At 56.1% G+C, this 21,010-nt stretch overlaps 3 protein-coding genes across 4 annotated transcripts in view; 2 read left to right on the top strand and 1 right to left on the bottom strand.

The window, feature by feature from the left end:
* Window positions 1-4,639: 4,639 nt before the first annotated feature.
* Window positions 4,640-9,729, top strand: GCHFR (GTP cyclohydrolase I feedback regulator). The gene is made up of 3 exons (XM_033190533.1): window positions 4,640-5,476; window positions 7,673-7,767; window positions 9,084-9,729. The coding sequence occupies exons 1-3, from the start codon at window positions 5,441-5,443 to the stop codon at window positions 9,205-9,207; spliced, it is 255 nt and encodes an 84-aa protein (XP_033046424.1). The 5' UTR covers window positions 4,640-5,440; the 3' UTR covers window positions 9,208-9,729.
* Window positions 9,711-21,010, bottom strand: part of DNAJC17 (DnaJ heat shock protein family (Hsp40) member C17) — a 44,087-nt gene continuing 32,787 nt past the window's right edge. Inside the window, exons 5-11 of one of the 2 annotated variants that reach the window (XM_033190528.1) lie at window positions 18,726-18,811; window positions 18,378-18,480; window positions 17,751-17,794; window positions 17,231-17,308; window positions 16,557-16,637; window positions 15,930-16,040; window positions 9,711-9,905 (exon numbers count right to left, since the gene is read on the bottom strand). In XM_033190528.1, coding sequence (XP_033046419.1) covers window positions 9,783-9,905; window positions 15,930-16,040; window positions 16,557-16,637; window positions 17,231-17,308; window positions 17,751-17,794; window positions 18,378-18,480; window positions 18,726-18,811 — 626 coding nt within the window. In that variant the 3' untranslated portion in view covers window positions 9,711-9,782. The remainder of the gene's footprint in view (window positions 9,906-15,929; window positions 16,041-16,556; window positions 16,638-17,230; window positions 17,309-17,750; window positions 17,795-18,377; window positions 18,481-18,725; window positions 18,812-21,010) is intronic. The other variant, XM_033190529.1, reaches the window with a different exon arrangement.
* Window positions 11,899-14,658, top strand: CUNH15orf62 (chromosome unknown C15orf62 homolog). Its single transcript, XM_033190530.1, has one exon. It carries the CDS (start codon window positions 12,723-12,725, stop codon window positions 13,248-13,250), a length of 528 nt encoding a protein of 175 aa, XP_033046421.1. The 5' UTR covers window positions 11,899-12,722; the 3' UTR covers window positions 13,251-14,658.

Raw genomic sequence — 21,010 nt, 5'->3', positions numbered from 1 at the left:
TAGTAGAAACGGGGTTTCGCCGTATTAGCCAGGATGGTCTCGATCTCCTGACCTCGTGATCCGCCCGTCTCGGCCTCCCAAAGTGCTGGGATTACAGGCTTGAGCCACCGCGCCCGGCTATTGGTCATTTCTATTTCCTCTTTTGGGAAGGGCCTATTCAAGTCAGTTCCCCCTGTTTTTTCCATTGTTCATCTTTTTCTCACTGAGTTGTAGGAGCTCCTGGGCATTAATCTTTTGTCAGCTTTGTTCTTGTTGTTTGTTTGTTTTTTGAGACGGAGTCTCGCTCTGTCGCCCAGGCTGGTGTGCTGGAGTGCAGTGGCCGGATCTTAGCTCATTGCAAGCTCCGCCTCCCGGGTTCACGCCATTCTCCTGCCTCAGCCTCCTGAGTAGCTGAGACCACAGGCGCCCCCCACCACGACCGGCTAATTTTTTGTATTTTTAGTAGAGATGGGGTTTCACTGTGTTAGCCAGGATGTTCTGGATCTCCTAATCTCGTGATCCGCCTGCCTCGGCCTCCCACAGTGCTGGGATTACGGGCGTGAGCCACCGCGCTCGGCCACCCACAGTGCTGGGATTACGGGCGTGAGCCACCGCGCCCGGCCTCCCAAAGTGCTGGGATTACGGGCGTGAGCCACCGCGCCCGGCCTCCCACAGTGCTGGGATTACGGGTGTGAGCCACGGCGCCCGGCCTCCCACAGTGCTGGGATTACGGGCGTGAGCCACCGTGCTCGGCCTCCCACAGTGCTGGGATTACGGGCGTGAGCCACGGCGCCCTCCCGGTCCTTTTGTCAGTTTTAACACATCCTTTGTTAAGCATGAATGTGTGTTATCTCTCCGGCTAACTTATTAGGTCAGTGGGTAAGAGGGCAGGGGTAGGAACTGCAGAATAATAAATTAGACCAGTTAAGGAACATTTAGGATTGATTACAACTTCCTACTTCCCTTATAGCTCTCTCCACGTCTGTCAAAGTGTTGGAAGCGCAGCATCCCCTACAAATGCCCCTCTTAAAAAGTGAAGATTTTTACCCTCCCATGGGAGGGAAGGCTACAGACAGGCTGTTTTTGTTTTGCTTTATTTTCTAGAAAACCAATCACAGGCCAGGTGCGGTGGTTCACGCCTGTAATCCAAGCCCTTTGGGGGGCCGAGGCGGGTGGATCACCTGAGGTCTCTGTTTTGACGAACGGAGGCAAGATGGTGCATTTCCGGTTTTTCATCACCAACTTTTCCCCGTATGCACGAGGATGCAGCTGGCGCCCGGGAAGGTGCAGACCAACCAGGCATGCGCCAGGTGATGTCAATCTGAAGAGATCAAGATTTACCTGGTGGCACCTGCGACGCCTTCCCCCCAACTCCCCTGACGCGTCCGTGCCCCGCCTATTGCCCTTCCACTCCTAGAAAAGCCACTCCCGGCAGATGCACGGGGCGGGCTTCCTCAGCCCCTACCTTTGTCGGGACTGCGTTAGGAACTCTGCCCGAGAGCTCTACTGGGTGACTCTCTCGTCGCCTCCTTGCCGGAGGCCAACAGACTTCACCCCCATACCTTTTTCTCTGGAGCTAGATGACCAAAGAATAAATTTGCAGTTTTGCTTTTAGCCTTGCCTACTTGCTGGTTCTTTTGTGCTCGCTCTGGTGGTCTTAGAAAAACAAATCAGTTGGTGCCGAAGACCCGGGAGGAGACCCCTCCTCAGGCCTCTAAGGGTTGAGGAACCTCCTCCTGCTCCCACGCGGCAGACGGACCAGGACCTGAGACCCGCTTCCCTCACTCTCACGGCCTTTCTGGGGTAAGTGCCCTTGTCTCCTCTTTACCTCCCTCGGCCGGAAATCCTGCGCAGGTCCGAGGTCCATTTGGAGCCACCAAGTGGCTCGGGAGACCCGTTCAGGACGGAGACGTCCGCCTTGAAGGTAATCTCCATTTTGGCTTCAAGAGCCTCCAGTTTGTCTCTGCTGGTTCCAAAGGACGCTTTGAAGCCAGGCAGGGATCCATTTCCATTTCCATTGTGTCCATTTTGTAAGTAAAGAGGAAACAAACGGGAAACCCCCAGTTCAAATTTCCAAAGAGCACCCCCTTAGGGTGCCTCCTAGCTAATTTAAAAAACCTTACAGCTTGAACAAGACCTTAGGAGGAAGTGGTTAATTTTCCTTTCCACTGTGGCGTGATCGATCTCAGCAATTTCTGCCAGCGGCTAGGCAAGTGGTCCGAAATTAATTACGTACAAGGCTTTGGGCCTTATGCTCTCGTCCCGACCTGCCCTATATTCCTCCTTCTCTCCCCTCTCCTCCAACCCCTCCCTTCCTGCCCAGACTCCTCCTTCCTCCTCCTTATCTACTAGTAATCCACTCGGTCCCGTGCCTCCTTCGGGGCCCCCAACTGGCTGAGTCCCCTATCTCTGCCCACACCCTCCTACAGTGTTAGCACCTTTGTGAGAGGTGGCTGGGGCAGAGGGGGTAGTCAGAGTACATGTCCCTTTTTCATTGGCCGATCTTTTCAAAATTGAGAAGCGTTTAGGCGATTTCTCAGCTAATCCTACCATATACATAAAGGAATTTAGATACCTTTGTCAGGCCTATGACTTAACTTGGCATGACCTCCAGGTTATCCTAACCTCTACCCACTGACTGAGGTTCTAACCCAGTATACCCGGTTAGATCTGGCCTCCCCCACAGGGGCCACTATTTTGGCGTCTTATTTCATTTCTCAATCAGCTCCTGACATTCGTAAGAAACTTCAAAAGGTAGAGGATGGTCCTCAGGCACCAATACAAGACCTGGTTAAATTAGCCTTTAAGGTCTATAACTCCAGAGAGGAGACGGCAAGCTCGCCTTGAACAGAAGTTACAGCTCCTAGCAGCGGCTTTACAGCCCAGTCGTAACCCCAGGCCAGAGAGTACACACTCCGCAGACTCCAAGGCTACAAAAGGAGCCTGCTATAAGTGCGGCAAAGCAGGACACTATGCCAACAGGTGTCCGCAAGGTCCCCGAGCCCCAACGCAGCCTTGCTATAAGTGCAAGGCATCAGGACATTGGACCAGTGAATGTCCTAACCCTCGTCCACCAGCAACCCCCTGCCCTGCTTGCCAGCAGGGAGGACACTGGAAGTCTGATTGCCCCACCCTGAGAACAGGTGCTGCGTCTCCACGTGACCCCCTTTCCCAGGATCCTGGGAGCTCCTTCCAGCTCCTACATCTAGACGACGACAACTGAAGGTGCCGAGACTCGGGGACCCCCATCACCCTCGCCAGCCGCGGGTAACTCTCCTGGTAGCGGGTAAGACAATCAATTTTTTAATCAACAGCGAGGCTACCTATTCTGTTTTGCCGTCCTTCTCTGGACCTAGCCTTCCATCCAATATCTCTGTAGTAGGAGTAAGCGGAAAGCCATCCACTCCACAAAAACTCCACTCCTTAATTGCTGCCTGGCCAACAACTACTCTGCACACTCGTTCCTCATTCCCAGCTAAAAAGGCCCCTACCGAAAGCAATCAGTGGAAATCAGTTTGGCTTTCCCCCACTCGCCTCAAACTTACTAAATTTTCTTAACTATCTCATACTCCTCAACCTTGCTGGGACCTTCCTTCTGGTTTTTCCCCTATTCCAACAAATGCTTCCATTCCTCATTCCTATACTAATACTGTGCCTTATTTTATTCTTCATCTGTACGTCCAAATGCCAACCATGGGCCCCGACCTTGACGACGCCCCTTAACAGCAGGAAGTAGACAGACCACGGCGCCCCTTATCGCTATTACCAATAAAAGGTTGGAATGTTTTGACGAACGGAGGCAAGATGGTGCATTTCCGGGTTTTTCATCACCAACTTTTCCCCGTATGCACGAGGATGCAGCTGGCGCCCGGGAAGGTGCAGACCAACCAGGCATGCGCCAGGTGATGTCAATCTGAAGAGATCAAGATTTACCTGTGGCACCTGCGACGCCTTCCCCCCCACTCCCCTGACGCGTCCGTGCCCCGCTATTGCCCTTCCACTCCTAGAAAAGCCACTCCCGGCAGATGCACGGGGCGGGCTTCCTCAGCCCCTACCTTTGTCGGGACTGCATTAGGAACTCTGCCCGAGAGCTCTACTGGTGACTCTCTCGGCCTCCTTTGCCGGAGGCCACAGACTTCCCCCATACCTTTTTCTCTGGAGCTAGATGACCAAAGAATAAATTTGCAGTTTTGCTTTTAGCCTTGCCTACTTGCTGGTTCTTTTGTGCTCGCTCTGGTGGTCTTAGAAAAACAAATCAGTCTCTACTAAAAATACAGAATTAACCAGGCGTCGTGACGTATGCCTGTAATTCTACCTACTTAGGAGGCTGAGGCAGGAGAATCGCTTGAACCGGGAGGTGGTAGCGGTGAGCCCAGATGGCGCCACTGCACTCCAGCCTGGGCAGTAAGAGCGAAACTCCATTTCAAAACAAACAAACAAAAAAACCCACCAATCACAACAAGGCAGATAAAGAATGATGAGTTGTCAGATTTTGATATCTGCGAATGAGGGGCGTGGACGCACGGTTGGGAACTCGCAGCCGCGTATTGGTGACTGGTGCGGGGGAAGTTGTTTCACTTGCCCCAGGTGTTGCCCAGTGACCTCCTGCACGTGCGCCGCGTCTGTCCAGCTGCGCGGGAAGCTCAGGGGAGGGAGGGCCAGGTTCCATCCATTCAGTCACTCCATACCTGGCATCCAGCCAAGCGCGCGGTTCCTTTACAGACTTTCCTGCAGGTCCACAGAAATGCAAGGATCCGCCGCTGTGCTGGAATCAGAGTCTGGGAGGGGGAATGAGCAGTGCACCCAGGATGGTATTTTAGTTGTCTTCAGGGCTAGCCCGAGCCTCGTGCCCTGGCCTCCTCAGCCCTTAAGGAATCTCTGGAGCGCCTGTCTTGACGAAGGGAAGTGGGGCCCCGCTGAAGCTGTCGAGGCGTCTCTGAGCGGGGTGGGCTGGGGCCTGGAGAGGCCTCCGTTTGCTCTGGGCTCTGCCTGGCAGGGACTTTGGAACCTGGCCTGCAGAGTTGCAAGAAGCGAGCGCGGGGGCAACACGCGCGCGGGGAAGCAGGAAGATCACAGCCTGCAAAGAAAACAGCACTGAGCATCCTGGAGGACGCTGGAGCTTCAGGATAGTGTCCTTTCAGCCCGTGGGATCGTCCCCTCCTCCCTGCACTCCACCTTCCCGCAACTGGACCACTAGGCGGAAGCTTCAGGTGGGCCCCGAAGTCCAAGTCCGCAGCTGGGAGGGCGGGGGCGGGCCGCGAACCGCGGACTGCAGGGCGCGTCACGGCAGCTGCTCCTGATTGGCGGCCATGGGCGGGGCGCCCCGGGATTGGCGCCGCCTGTGGCCAGAGCCAGAGTAACGGGACTCCCAGCTGTGCGTCGCAGTCCCGACTCGAGAAAGGCTGGAGTCGGCGCCCAGCCTAGAGCCACCAAGTGGGAGCCAGGCCGGGACGCGCGCACCATGCCTTACCTGCTCATCAGCACCCAGATCCGCATGGTGAGTACCGGTCGCCCGGCGACTTGGAGCCAGGACCAGGCCCTAGGGGGCTGCGACCGCGCATTCATGCCTCCCTCCTGGGCTGCACCCACCGGGGGCTGGACCGGGAACCCGTCCAGACACGCCACTTTGGCCGGGGAGAGGGAGTGGAGAAGCTGGTTCAGCCTGGCTCCCGGGATTCAGCGAGCTCTGGCCGGCCCGGAGCCTTTATTGCCGCGAAAAGGCCCGGGTACGTGCGTCCCGGCAACAGGGCCACCTCCAGGCGCTTCCGGCTCCTGTCCTACCTGTCGGCGGGAGGGACCCAGGGAGCCCTGGCCTCACGCGCAGCACCCAGTGCCCTGCACAGAGCCGCTCCGCAGGGGAAAAAAGGGGGAATAACCTGAGGGAAAGAAGTTTGGAAAAGATAAGGACGTGCCAAGGTGCTAAAACCCCTGTGCCAAGTCCTTGACCCATGAACAGCAACTAGCTGCACCCTTAGGCGCTTCCAGGAAGGGCTATCCCTGAAGCTTTAGGGAAGGAAGAAAAGAAAGAACCCCTGCTTGGGAAAAAAGGAAGGCGAGAAGGGGCCGTGCAGTTGGAGGTGGGACCACCATGATTTCCAAGTCATGTTCCTTTCTCTGGGCGCAGTTTCCTTATCTGTAAAAAGGTTCTGATTGCTCCTCAGGAGTCCCCTTTTAGCTTCTGAAAGATACGACTCTGCCCCCAGATGGGCAGCAAGGTGCTCCTCTGCCCCTGCCCACTGCGAGTACACAACCCCCTTGGTGGGTTCACCACAGCAACAGGAGAGCGCTTGCAGAGCGCTGGGCAGCGGTTTGTGAAGCAGCCATCTGCGCAGCTGTCAAAATGTGGATTCCTGGGTCCCTTCCCAGATCTCCTAAAACTCTGGGGCTTGGGAATCCATACTGGAAATAGCCTCCCGATGTGATTCTTATTTTTTAAAAGACATGTCTTTATTGATATGTAATGTGCATACCATAAATTCTTTGATTTAAAGTGTACAATTTAGTGTTTTTTTTTAGTGTACTCAGAGTTGTGCAACCATCACCATAATCAGTTTTAGAACATTTATTTTTTCTTTTTTGAGATGGAGTCTGGCTCTGTTGCCCAGGCTGGAGTGCAGTGGCGCAATCTCGGCTCACTGCAAGCTCCCTCTCCTGGGTTCATGCCATTCTCCAGCCTCAGCCTCCCGAGAAGCTGGGACTACAGGCGCCCGCCACCACGCCTGGCTAATTTTTTTTGTATTTTTAGTAGAGACGGGGTTTCACCGTGTTTGCCAAGATGGTCTCGATCTCCTGACCTCGTGATCTGCCCGCCTCGGCCTCCCAAAGTGCTGGGATTATAGGCGTGAGCCACCGCGCCCAGCTAGAACATTTCTAATACCCCAAAAGGAAACCCTGTACCTACTGGCAGAAACTCTTGATTTCCCCCAAGTCCCTCAGCCCTAGATAACCACTAATTACCTTTCTGTGGTAATGTGATCTGTGTCTGGCTTCTTTCATTTACATAATGTTTATTTTGTTTTGTTTTTTTTTTTTTTTTTTTTTTTTTGAGACGGAGTCTCGCTCTGTTGCCCAGGCTGGAGTGCAGTGGCGGATCTCAGCTCACTGCAAGCTCCACCTCCGGGTTTACGCCATTCTCCTGCCTCAGCCTCCCGAGTAGCTGGGACTACAGGCGCCCGCCACCTCGCCCGGCTAGTTTTTTGTATTTTTTTTTAGTAGAGACGGGGTTTCACCATGTTAGCCAGGATGGTCTCGATCTCCTGACCTCGTGATCCGCCCGTCTCGGCCTCCCAAAGTGCTGGGATTACAGGCTTGAGCCACCGCGCCCGGCCTGTTTTGTTTTTTTAAAATGGAGTACCACTCTGTCACCCAGCCTGGAGTGCGGTGGTGCAATCATGGCTCACTGCAGCCTTAACCTCCTCCCACCTCAACTGATCCTCCCATCTCAGCCTCCCGAGTAGCTAGGACTATAAGGCTGAGCTTTAAGGGACTAGGGAGGGCCCCTACATCGCTCCTCCTGATCATTGGTGGGCTCCACCCCTTTGCAGCTTGTGCTCAGCCCCTAAGGATTCTCGCTACTCTCTGTGGCCTTTACCTGAAGCTCACTCCGGACTAGCAGGCCGAGGAGGAAGGAGAGGCAAAACCTTTTACCTCCTCCTGGCAGCCAGCCAAGCAGCCACTGTGGCTTACCTTGCAGGAGGTGGGCCCCACTATGGTGGGCGATGAACAGTCGGATCCAGAGCTGATGCAGCATCTGGGGGCTTCAAAGAGAAGTGTCTTGGGAAACAACTTGTAAGTAGCAGCCTCCCTCAGGATCCTCTCCCTGCCAGCCCCTATACCCGCCTCTGCTCCCTTTACACAACCTCCAAGCCCAGGGACAGGGCCCAGCATCAGAGCCCCCTGCCTGCATCCTGGGGCTCTGTTCTCTGGAGGAGCTGGTCCCATCTGTAGCCTCTCCAACATTCCCCCTCTCCTCCATGAGGCTTGCTCGGAAAGCTTTCCACATCCTTACTGGAAGCACAGAAAACAGTCTCTTCCCTGGGTCTAGGACTCCACTAGCGGACTGTTGTTTGCTCTGCCCTCTCCTCTCTAAGCTGGACGCCATGAAGCCCAGACAGGCACAGAGAGAAAGGTTTTTGTAGTGAGGATCTGGCTGAGTCACAAAGCTAAGTCCTAGAAGCAGGGAGCAGGGAGCCTGGGTCCTACCTCCAGGGTGCTGCTGCCTGGGGACCTGGCCATTTTCCTCAGCATCCCTCCTAATGCCTCCACGTCTAAACTGTGACCACTGCTTCCATTCTTCCTCTCACCCCTGGAGGCAGGGAGGACCCAGGCTACACAGGCTCTCTGAAAAGAGTTGCTGGAGTGAGTCCCAGTTCAAACAGGGGAAAGAGAAGGAGGGCTGATCCCAGCCCCTGGGTCAAGGCTGGGGGAAAGAAGCCAGCCCCCTCCCTTTGCCATGAGGCACCTGCCTCTCCATGCCCAGCTTGGGGCTTGAGCCCTTTGTCTGCTTCATGGTCCTTCGGCATCAATTAAACCTGAAAGGACCACCAGCATTATCCATGCTAGGGAGTGGCACACAGAGCCAGGCGTTACTGGATCTCAGCCTTGTTGCCTTAGAACTGCAGGACAGCCAGGGCAGTGAGGGGCCTGGAGGCTTATTTTGTTTTGCTTTTTTGAAATGGAGTCTCACTCTGTCGCCCAGGCTGGAGTGCAGTGGTGCAATCATGGCTCACTGCAGCCTCAACCTCCTCCCACTTGGAGGCCTGGGTGGGGAGCAAGCCCAGGGAGGGGAGGCAGCAGGGCTGCGGTCAGACTAACACGGTCTACCATCTGGGACGCTGGGGAACCTGTTTAACCCCTCTGTTTTCTCATGTATCAATGGCCACAACAGCGGCACCTTCACTAGCTTGTTGGGAATAAATGAGATAGCTCGTGAAGTACCCAGATGGGGAGGAGGCAGGGGGCACGCACTTACCCCAGCGCCCAGCAAGCAGCCAGTAAGTGTGAGTCACTACAAGAGTGGCCAGGCTGCCTGCCGCAGACACTAGCTTTGGACCAGGAGCTTGCTGTGTGCCCCTCCTCACCCCACCCATTCTGTCTCTTTGCAGTTATGAATACTACGTCAATGACCCTCCCCGCATAGTCCTGGACAAGCTGGAACGCAGGGGCTTCCGTGTGCTGAGCATGACGGGGGTGGGTCAGACGCTGGTGTGGTGCCTGCACAAGGAGTGACCTTCTCACGTTGATTTGCAGCCGGGGCGCCCCTGTGGAGGGGCTGCTGTGGGTGAACTCCAGGCTCCTGCCTCACTGACCACCTTGCCCCTCTCTTCCCAAATCGTCACCACCATGGGCCCAGCCCCGACAGGCAATGAACGGCCTTCTCTGAAACCTTGCCTCAAGCAGTGGGAGAGGGCAGTGCCCGGTGCTCCCAGCTGCCCTCCTGCTTCGGGCCTGGGCCAAGGGCCTTGGGCAGGCCATGTTCCTCGGGCAGCTGCCCCGGGCCGGAGCTGGGCACCCCAGGGGCCCTGGCGCGTGGCTCCTGCATAGCTAGCCCAAGCCAATAAAGGGCTGTGATGAACGGCTGCGCCTGCGCTCTGCTTGTGCACGGACTCTGGGACTCGCACCATGCAGAGCGTTTCCCTCGGGGTCTGCCCACTTCCTGGGAGGGGCGCCAGGCCTGGGTGGAGCCCTCTGCCGCAGAGCCCAGCACCCTATACCTATGCATGGAATAGCAGTAAAGTCTTAAAAAAAAAATTTATTGGTGAGGTTGAAGAAAAGGGCTGAGGGATGGGTGGATGGAGCCAGGGCTACGTGGGCGGCCCCTCCTGGTCTTCCTGTTGCATCCGTGCGATCAGCTGTTGCCGCTCAGCCGCCTGGCGCATGCGCATCATGACGAGACTCTCATAGTCCCTCTCTGACAGTACTGAGCCCTGTTGGACACAGCAGGGATGGAGAAGGGTCAGGGACAGCAGGGCACAGCCCCACAGACTCTAGATTCCGAGGACGGTGCCGAGGCAGAGCTGTGGTCTAAGAGTCTCAGAGGGAGGAAGGCAGAGGAAGGGAAGGAACCCGGAGCATCCTTCTGGAATCCTGGCTTACCTGTGTCCCCCAGAACAAGTCACCTTTGGCCTCCAGGCCGGCTTCTACCCAGCCAGCTCCCCCTCCCTTTCCCTAGGCCCCATCAGCTCTGGTCCATCTGTTTCTCAGGAATCACCTGCAGGCCCTCTAGCTAGGCCTTTGTCCCCTTCATTTCCTCTGGGCCCTTTATCCTTCACCCCTTTCCCTCTACCCCATGGCTTCTGCCTCTTAGGTTCCCAAGGAAGGGAAGTTGTCTGAGGTGCAGGGATGCACCTGGCCTGCTGGGCACTGACCCCGGCTCTGTCCATGCTCGGTGTCCTGTGGTCTGGCTCCTGCTGAGGATGCAGAAGGGAGCCCTACCCGAGACAGCCTGGAATGCCCCACCCTCGAAGGGGAGAAGGCAAGCATGAGGCCGGCGTGCCTCTAAAACTGCAGAGCAGGGCTCCTGGAGGGCAGGGCCCATGGCTCAAAGCTTTTATGAACTTGCCAGCACAGTGCAGGAGAGTAAGGAATGCTGTATTTACATAATCAAAAGAATAATAAACAACCGTCTGAATGGGTCAAGGCTGTAGGGTGGAGAAGCAGTTCTACAGTGGGGCCTAGGCTGCCAACCCACACCCTGATAAGGTCTGCAGTGGGAATTAAACCTTTTCCTCCCTCAGTGCCGCTTAGGCTGTGTGATGATCATGTGGTCCCAACAGCTTCTCAGAGAAGTGTGAAGCCCACCTGAGATGGCACAGAAGTGAGCTAGGCCAGGGATTGCAAGATGCGGTGGCCTGCCCATAGCAGAGAGCTGTGGGGCCCTGATCCGCGGTACCCCGCATGGGGACGCTCTCACGGAACAAGGCAGGAGGAAAATGTGGTGGTCAGTGACCCGGGGAATAGGAAGGGAGCGGCTGGGATTGAGATGCCAGGCCCGGGCCAGCAGGTTTGGAGTAAGGGGTGTAGAGAAACAGTAAGTGTTACTCAGCCTGGGTTCCCCTGCTCCTCCCGATAGCTGCGCCTCTCCCCTCTCCCCAGCTACAGCAGTCCCAGCTAGGCTGGACTGTTCAGTGTGGCCCAGAGCACGGCTGACAATTCACAGCAGCCTCCCTGGCCCAGCTTCCCGCAAGAGAAGGAGGACCCTAGAGGAGGCTGGGTAGCCAGAGGGGAAGGGCTGGAGCACAGCCAGGTGCTGGCTGGCTCCGGCATGGCCCGGCCCTCAACTGCCACTCTCCTGGCAGGAGCCTACTAGGGTAAAACAAGGGAGGACAAGGAAATAGCAGCCAGGCTGATGGCAGGCCAAGAGAGGGCCCTGTCTCCCGTCCCCAGGTTAATGCTGCTCTGCCAGGAAAACTTGGAGCCACCCTTGGCGGGCCCCCAGCCCAACCCTAGGCAGCAGAGCCCGCCCGTCACACACATGGGGCTGTTCCCCGTTAACACACCCTCTGCCTCCTTCCCTGATCCCGCAGGTTCTGCTCATGAGGGCCTGACAGCAGGGCTGAGTCACCCATACCAGCCACAGGTCTCTTCCTTCCCCAACAATCGTTCCACACGCCTGCCTTTCTTTTTTTTTTTTGAGACGGAGTCTCGCTCTGTCGCCCAGGCTGGAGTGCAGTGGCCGGGTCTCAGCTCACTGCAAGCTCCGCCTCCTGGGTTTACGCCATTCTCCTGCCTCAGCCTCCCAAGCAGCTGGGACTACAGGCGCCCGCCATGTCGCCCGGCTAGTTTTTTGTATTTTTTAGTAGAGACGGGGTTTCACCATGTTAGCCAGGATGGTCTCGATCTCCTGACCTCGTGATCCGCCCGTCTCGGCCTCCCAAAGTGCTGGGATTACAGGCTTGAGCCACCGCGCCCGGCCACGCCTGCCTTTCAATTAACTCCCACCCGCCCTGAACTCCTCCTACCCAGACACTGTGGGCCGGGAGCCAGGCGCACCTGCCGGGGCCCAGGGTGGTGGGGCTGTGATGAGAAAGGAAGCCGCGTGGTGACACATAAAGCAGGGCTGCCCCCACGAGTCCCCAGAGGAATTTTAAGCTCCCCATTGCCCTGGGGTGTTGGTCCCAGCTGCCCCATCCCTGCACGCGGATGCAGCAATTACCCAAGAGCATGAAACCTGGCTTCCCACCTGACTGAGTCAGCTGAGAACAAAAACACATCTCCACCGCCACAAACAGCCAAGCCACTCATCAGAGTCCGGGAGCCACTGGCAGAGAGGGCACGGCCCCACACTGCCCCAGAGACGCACAGGAGCCAGGCAAACACCAGGGCGCGTGAGCTCGGGCCATCTACCGCCTGCCTGTGGAAAAGCGCTCGCCAGCCTCACCTGGCCCGAGAAGGTCCATCTCTGCCTCCGCTGGGGCTGCCCTCATTCTGACTCCAGTAAGTGCTGCTTCTTCCACCTGGGGTTTTTTCCACTGCCCTATTCAGTAACCAGGCCACTCCTGTCCCTGTGGGAAACTCTTGCTGCCAGGAACTCCCAGCTGTGTGCTGTCCTGGACAAAAAAGTTCCTTCTTCCTGGGCCCTCCACTCACCATCCAAGATGTGGTCAAAGGTCTGTGCTGAGTGGAAACCCCAAGGCCTCTGCTCCTAGGGGAGCCTCCCCAGCTGCTGGCACTCACTGCCCCAGCAGGGACCACGTGCAACCTGGCTGCTCCTGAACACCTGTCTGCGGGCTCCCCTGGGCACCATGGAGACCTGGCGGAAAGGCTCCTTCCGCAACACCTCCTTCTTCAAGCGGCTGAGCCTGGGGCGGCCACTGCGGCTCCGGCGACAGGGCAGCGTGCTTAGCCAGGCCAGCACAGCGGGTGGGGACCACGAGGAGTACAGCAACCGAGAAGTCATCCGGGAGCTACGAGGGAGGCCAGATGGCCGGCGCCTGCCACTGTGGGGGGACGAGCAGCCCCGGGCCACCCTGCTGGCCCCACCCAAGCCCCCACGCCTCTACCGAGAGAGCTCAAGCTGCCCCAACATCCTGGAGCCCCCACCTGCCTACACAGCAGCCTACTCTGCCACCCTGCCATCGGCGCTCTCCCTGTCGAGCGCCCTCAACCAGCACTCAGAGAAGGGCCTTGTGGACACTCCCTGCTTCCAGAGGACACCTGCCCCAGACCTCAGTGATCCCTTCCTCTCCTTCAAAGTGGACCTGGGGATTTCACTTCTTGAGGAAGTTCTGCAGATGCTAAGGGAGCAGTTTCCCAGTGAGCCCAGCTTCTGAATGGGGTGAGGTGGGCAAAGCCGGGGTGACTGGAAGAGCCAGAGGCTGGGGATTAAGGAAAGGGCAGGGACAGGACTCCAGGCCCATCGTTGGAGGGTTCAGGCAGGCAGAGCTCCTCCATCCTGGGGGAGGATTCCAGGATAGGAATCCAGGGCTCTGCCTGCTCTCTGGGTCCTGGAGAGTCCTCCCAGGCACCCCAGAGTGGAGGGACAGAGGCAAGCTGAAAATGTTGAGGCGGGGGGGCCTTCCTGGCAGGACCCCTGAAGGAAGCTGGCTATGCTGGGAAAGGGAGGCTATATGTGGCAACCACAGGAACCAGGTAGAGACTGGCAGAGCCAGAAGGTGGCATGGGGTCAGATCAGGGAGTGGGAGGACACAGACTGGGCAGAAGAGATGAGTGCCCTGTGCCAGCCTCTTTGGAAGCCAGTGTCAACAGAGAGAGGTCACAGGACAAGACTGGGTAAAAGCAGTCCAACCCAGGCGGAAGAGGAAAGTGGGAAGGCCCAGGAAGAAAGGGGCGACAGGCCTGACCCTGTCTAATCTGGTGGTCACTCACTGCATGACACTGAATTGAAATTAAACAACAATTCAGTTCCTCACTTGCACCATTATTCCAGATTCCACATTCCAAACGGCTGGTGGCCACGCATGATTAATGGCTGCCACACTGGTTGGTGCAGAATGGACGCGAACATCGCTGCACAAAGTTCTACTGGACAGCGCTGGCTAGACCGTGGCCTGGAGCCACCAGCAAAGGGGAGACGCATACAGGGGGCTGGCCACATAGGAAGAGATAGGTAGAGATAGAGTATAACTTAGGAAAAAGACTAAGGCACATCCTTAGCAGAAATGAGGATGTGGTTCAGTCTGCCAACATGGCTACCTGGAGCAATCCCTGGTGAAGGCGGGCAGCTCTAGAGAATGCCAGCCAAAGGCACGGGCACGGCTTACAAAGGGGTGCTTTGGGGAATTCCCAGAATTATCAGTGTGGGAGCCCTGGCAGATTTCCTTCCTTGAAGAGAGGAGAACTGGATCCAGGGATGGGCATTCAACGGCGAAGCGGCACAGCTGGTCTCCAGACCTGTCTCCCAGGATTAGAGAGTTCTGCCGCCTGAACCCCCTGACGATGTGCCTGCCAACCAGGCCAAGCCCGCCGGGTTGAAGCCACAGCACACAGGCTGCACTATGGCCCCACCCCATGGCCTCACCAGAACACAGAAACCAGAGCCCAGCAGCACTGGCGGGGCGGTGTGTTGGCGGCCCCCAGGCCTCACTAAGAGTAGCAAAGGGGAGAGGAAGCTCTGACACTCACCATTTCTACAACCCAAATCGGCGGCCTCCCTCTTTCCTCTTGTGTATAGGTACCAAGCCGTGGCTACAGCAGAGAATGAATACACTTCTAACACCATCTATGGAGTGTTATCTGGGGCTGTGAAATGCTGGGACTTGAATGACGTCTCTAAAGCAGGGCCCTGAGTCAGGCCCAGGCCACTTTGTTTCCCTCCACCCAGAATCTGGGACATACTTGCAGAAAGCTGCTTTCCAGTCACCCCTGTCAAGTGGAGGGGCAGGCAGGGCAGCAGGCTGGCGTGGGTAAGGTAATGAGCAGCCTCCTGCCAGCCTGCCAAGGGGCTGTGGACACACCAGACAGGCCCTAGGCCACTGCAGAGAAGGGGAGAACCAGGTTGCTAGATCTTGCCCCCAAAGCAATCTGTTCAACCAAGGTGGGGACAGGTGTGGCCAGGAGCCCCCAAGCCCCAGCCTTTGCATCCAGGCCAAAAGACACCAGGACCATGGTTGTGGGTCGGGGGCTCCACACAAGCTGGAAGGTCTACGCTTCACCTCAGGCAGGGCGCCCAGACTCTGGGCAGGCAGCACTCTGTGTCAGCAGGGTAGCCAGGGTTACTTTTTTTTTTTTGAGATGGAGTCTCGCTCTGTTGCCCCGGCTGGAGTGCAGTGGTGCGATCTCGGCTCGCTGCAAGCTCCGCCTCCCGGGTTAAAGCAATTCTCCTGCCTCAGCCTCCTGAGTAGCTGGAACTACAGATGTGCACCAACACGCCCAGCTGATTTTTGTGTTTTTGTAGAGATGGGGTTTCACTATGTTGGTCAGGCTGGTCTTGAACTCCTGACCTCAGGTGATCCGCCCCATTCGGCCTCCCAAAGTGCTGGGATTACAGGCGTGAGCCACTGCACCCAGCCTGCCAGGGTTACTTCTAAGAGGAGACATTGCCTCTTGACAATGTCTCTGTCAAGAGGTCCCTGTCTGGGGCAGCCAGGGACATATCCGGAAAACTGAAGTGCTGGGAAGGAAGTGGCTGCCCTAGTCACCTGCCCCTTCTCTGCAGCACTGGGTCGTCTAAGCTCCAAATGCTTCACGCACCACAACCAAGCAACCTGAGGGTCAGGAAGATCCCTTTGGTGAGAAGGAAAGTCCCCACAGGAGACCAGATACGGAGAGAAAGCAAGGTCTAAGAATACAGTGTGGGTGGGGCCTCTCTGGCCCTCAGAGAGGAAAAGGGGTCAAGGTGAAATCATAGCCCCTTTTGCCTGGGTTGGTGGACCTGCCAAGCTCACTCTAGGCCCCAAGACCTGAATTTGGGAGGAAAGAGCCTGAGAGGAGCCCAGTTAGGAAAAGCTCCGAGACCCGAGTGCCCAGCCGGGCGACGCCTGACTCCTCACCTTTGACAGTCCTGAGTGGCTGCGGCCCACGGCACCCTGCGGCTGTCCCTCCAACCAGGAAATCTTCAGAGGGTTATCCACCAGGCCAACTTCATTCTGGACAGCCAGCTCCTGCCAAACACAGCATCTAGTCCTGTCCCATCCATCGAGTCAGCTATAAAGAGGCTCTCTCTATCCCCAGTGAGAACATAACCAGTGTTCTAGCCCTCTAAGCAGAGATGCCAACCTCAGCAGTCTTCAAGTGACGGGCGTTAACACTTTGGCCTTTCCTGCGGGAGAGGGGGTTGGGGGGAGCTTTCTGATGTGGGGAGGTGAGGAGCACAAAGGGTGAAAAGGCAGTGCCGGGGCTCACAGCCCCGAGGGGTGCAGGTGGAGGGTGTGAAGCCACCAGCAGGGAGCAGAGTCAAGTCTGCTCTCCTTTCTCCCCAGAGCACCCCCCATCCATCCCTTCACACATGGTGCCTCTCTTTCCAGGAGTCAGGGGCCCCTGGGAGGAGCCTTGGCTCTAAGCTGGCCCGGAGATTCCCTAGGAGTGTGGACCACCTAACTCAGAGGGCCTACAGAATTGGGTCCCTGCCCTAGAATGACAGGGCCACGAGGGCCCCCCAAGCCTCATGCAGCACTCACCGCCGCCTTGACAGTTGCAAACTCCACCACAGCAGTGCCTGGCTTCTTACTGGAAAGCACCAGGTTGAGAACCTCGCCATACTGCGGGGACAAAGGGGTCCTAATGAGCATGGCTTGGCCTTCAGGATGGCCCAGGTCATGCCAGAGACAAGCCTGGGCTACCCTGAAGCCCATGGGGCTTTTTCAGTCGGGAGACAACTTCTTGCCCCACCTACTTATCTTAGTGAAGTGAGATCAGGGATAGGAAAGAAATTTTTTTCTAGGAACACAGAGCAGCAAAGGAATGATGAGCAAAGCCCTGGTGACTTAGACTGACATATTTCATGCACAGCGTCCTTGCTGGTTGAACGTGGTGAAAATGACGGGGTTTTTGTGCCAGATACCCACCTCATCCCTCCCAACCCACTCAGCCAAGCTCTTTGCTTCTAAGGGTAAGGGTTAGACTGAGGTAGCAAAGGACAGAGGGCTGGAAGGGAGCACATGGCCACACAAGTGAAAGGAGGGCTGTAGCCTGGGGAGAGGTCTTTAGGTCATCCCATGGTCTCTAAGACAGGAGAAAAAAAAAAGCAGGTAGATATGTGAAGGGAAGTTCAGGCATTGAGAGCAGAGGCCTAGGGTGTGGGCTGAGATGTGGACTGAGATGACAGGAAAGACTGGACGTCAACGGGGCAGACCTTTTGCAAAAGCCGTAGGAGGACGTCTTTGGAGTAGCCACTTTTTGACTCGTCCTCCTTCTTGCACTTCCATTTTAGCTGAAAAGACAGACTCATGAAACACCGGTTCTTGGCTGAACAGTACCTCACCCCGCGACAGCTTGACAGTCTGAGCAGACATCCTCCCACCCTCCAAGTCTCCAAGGCTCCTGCAATCTAGGGAGTGCCACCAGCAACATTTTCCCCTTGGGAACTTGTAGGCAGGATGGCCCTGCTCACCCCAGGGACGCTTCCCGCCCAGGAAGACCCTCTCCTGAGAGGGCTTCTAGGGAATGCTCTGCCCTGTGATCAGAGCTAAACGCAGCCTTCCGTGGCAAGCTCTGGTCTCCAGGCGGCTGGAACAAGGAGGGAGGTGGTAATGGTGCTGGCTCCACGCAGATCCAGTGGCCCCACCAGAAACCCTCGAGCCACAGGAAGCATCTATTCCTGCTGAGAGGAGGTGGTGAGTGTGAGGTGGCCCACAGACCCTGCCCAGGCTCACCTTTAGTTTGGGGGTTCCTTGGCCTTCAGTATTTTCTGCCTTTCCTAGAAATATTGGGAAAAGAAGAAAAATAGAATATGTCAGAGAGTCTCCCAAAGAAGATGCAGCCCAGAGCCAGAAGGGTCTGGAAAGGGTCATTCCTGACCAAGGGCAATACCTGCGCAGTTCTGCTGAGGGCCTAGTGGGGAAAGTAGATGCCTATCCCCAGAAAAGCTGCCACCCCAGGGTGGTCTACCCAGCTGCCTCCTGAAGGCCACCTGTCAGCACTCTCTGAATGGAGAGCTAGGAACACCTTCTAGGGGCAGAAGGCAGAGAGACAGACCATGAGGTTCTACGGAAACAAAGTGTCCCAGGGCCCCTCCCTGTGGTGATCTGCCCCAAAACAGGGCCAGCTCTGCTTGGGACTAAGACAAATGTGGCCAGGAGATCTCAGGCAGAATAAAAAGCAAATAGGCCCCAGAGAACTGGGAGGAAGAAGGGATCTGCATGTGTCAGAGTAAGGCACCATGGGGTGACCCCAGGGTCCTAGCAGGTAGAAGCCTCCACAGCAGCTCCACCGAGCAGCCAGCATGGCCACTCTGAGCAGTGTGGAGCTGCCTTGGAGGGGAGATAGGTGGGGTGATGGACCTGCACCTCTCAACCTGTGGTCATGCTCCTGGCGTATCTGCTCCCGGATCAGCCTCTGCTGTTCCTCCAGCTGCCGGGAACCCTCTTCTCTCAGGCGTTCGATCTGCAGAGCAGGGGGTGGGGGTGACAATTCTGTGCAGGTCCAGTTCCAGGCTGGCTCACCTTGTAAAAAGTCCCTGGGAGCTTCCACCTGCAAGCTAGGGCTCAGCAACCTGTGGGTGGGACAGAGCACCCAGCTCCCACTGAAGGTGCAAAAAGCATGCCCTCTCCAGCCATGGCGACCACCAAGTCCATCCTCCCCGCCTCCTCCTGCAGGTGGCCCTCTGGCCAGCGTGCCTGAGTGCTCACCTCTTGCTCTAGTGTCCTGGTGCTCCGGCTCTCCTCTTCCTCCTCACTCTCCTGGGCCTGGGCCTGCCGCTCCCGGGCCTCCAGGTCTAGGCACAAGGGTTGAATAACCAAACTGCTGGTCTGTTCAGTTTCCACGTGGCCTCGGCCCGCCTCAGCTCTGGCTGCCTCCCCAAAGTCTCAATCACGATGAGACCACGCTCTGCCCCTCCCTCCATGCCCAAGCCCCTGAGTCAATTTTCATTGAGAAAAATCACAGCACAGAAGTATGGGGTCTAGCAGAGTGGTCAGGGGTCTGGAAGAGTTAAAAACAGCTCACACTGACCAAGCTGGTCTCTCTAGTGAACAGGGTGTAGGTGGTGCTTATGTCAGCAGCCCAGGGCCATGTGTCAGCCCAGGGCCATGTGTCAGGGGTGCCAATGGGCGGAGCTGTTGGGCTTGATTCCTGTGGTCTGGCACTACAGCTTGACCTCTGGTCTTGCTTTGGCTTTGATTCTTTTCACACACTCAGCTCAAGTTCTCACTGTCCCCTTTAGCTCCCACCTCAGCTCACATTTACCAAGCCTCACTGTGGACCTGGCTACAGGGATGGGCAGAGCGTTAGGGCATCACCCGGGGTCCCAGACTATGTGAGCTCATTATCTTCCGAGGGAAACCTGCTTGCAACCATGTGCCAGGCCAGCTGCTGTGAGAAACCCTTCTCTTAGGCCAGGGAAGTTTGTGCACTTTACTTACTTAGAATCTCCTTTTCTCTCTCTCTTTCTTTTTTTTTGAGATGGAGTCTCCCAGCACTTGCTTTTTTTTTTAAATAGAGAAATGGATATTGGGATGCTATATGCACGCATTAAAATATATGGATGTTGAAGAGCAAGAGGAAAAGAAGAAAACTTAAGTAAAGAATGCTTGGACTGGGCCAGGCACAGTGGCTCAAGCCTGTAATCATAGCACTTTGGAAGGCCAAGGGGTGGAGGGGGGTGGATCACCTGAGGTCAGGAGTTCAAGACCGGCCTAGCCAATGTGGCAAAACCCCGTCTCTACTAAAAATACAAAAATTAGCTGGGTGTGGTGGAACACAATTTAGTCCCAGCTACTCGGGAGGCTAAGGTAGGAGAATCGCTTGAACTCAGGAGGCAGAGGTTGAAGTGAGCCGAGATCGTGCCATTGCACTCCAGCCTGGGCAACAAGAGCGAAACTCTATTTCAAAAAAAAAAACAAGGCCGGGCGCCGTGGTTCACACCTGTAATCCCAGCACTTTGGGAGGCCAAGGCGGGCGGATCACGAGGTCAGCAGATCGAGACCATCCTGGTTAACATGGTGAAACCCCATCTCTACTAAAAATACAAAAAATTACCCGGGCGTGGTGGTGGGCATCTGTAGTCCCAGCTACTCGGGAGACTGAGGCAGGAGAATGGCATGAACCTGGGAGGCGGAGCTTGCAGTGAGCTGAGATTGTGCCACTGCACACCAGCCTGGGCCACAGAGGGAGACTCCGTCTCAAAAAAAAAAAAAAAAAGTGCTTGGACCATGCTGCTATAACCAGTGATTTTTTTTTTGTTTTTTTGTTTTTTTTGAGACGGAGTCTCACTCTGTCACCCAGGCTGGAGTACAGTGGCTGGATCTCAGCTCACTGCAAGCTCCGCCTCCCGGGTTTACGCCATTCTCCTGCCTCAGTCTCCCGAGTAGCTGGGACTACAGGCGACCGCCACCTTGCCCGGCTAGTTTTTTGTATTTTTTTTAGTAGAGACGGGGTTTCACCGTGTTAGCCTGGATGGTCTCGATTGCCTGACCTCGTGATCCGCCCGTCTCGGCCTCCCAAAGTGCTGGGATTACAGGCTTGAGCCACCGCGCCTGGCCTACCAGTGATGTTTTTTTAAGTGAGAAAAAAAAAATGCTTGTACCAATCTTATTGGGTTGGTGAAAATGTTCCAAATCTGATTTATAGTCAGAGTTGCATCATTTGGTAAATTTACGAAAAATCATTGAAGTGAAGTGTACACTTGAAATGGGTTGATGTTATGATATACAAAGAATACCTCAATAAAGCTATTAGAGAAGAGAAAGCCTGCACCTCTTTGAATCCTTCTGAGGGAGCTTCTCAAAGTGAAAGCTCTGGGTAGGAATTGGGGTTAGAACAAATTAAAAGACCCAGCCAGGCACAGTGGCTTGCACCTGTAGTCCCAGGTACTCAGGAGGCTGAGGCAGAAGAACTGCTTGAGCCCAGGAGTTTGAGGCTGCAGTGAGCCATGATGGTGCCACCCTAGCATGAGTGACAGTACAAAACACTGTTT

The sequence above is a fragment of the Trachypithecus francoisi genome, unplaced genomic scaffold (assembly GCF_009764315.1).
Source record: "Trachypithecus francoisi isolate TF-2019V2 unplaced genomic scaffold, Tfra_2.0 Lachesis_group3, whole genome shotgun sequence".
Classification (NCBI taxonomy): Eukaryota; Metazoa; Chordata; class Mammalia; order Primates; family Cercopithecidae; genus Trachypithecus; species Trachypithecus francoisi.
The sequence above is the reverse complement of the archived record's forward strand: the minus strand, read 5'-3'. Positions and strand labels throughout refer to the sequence as shown.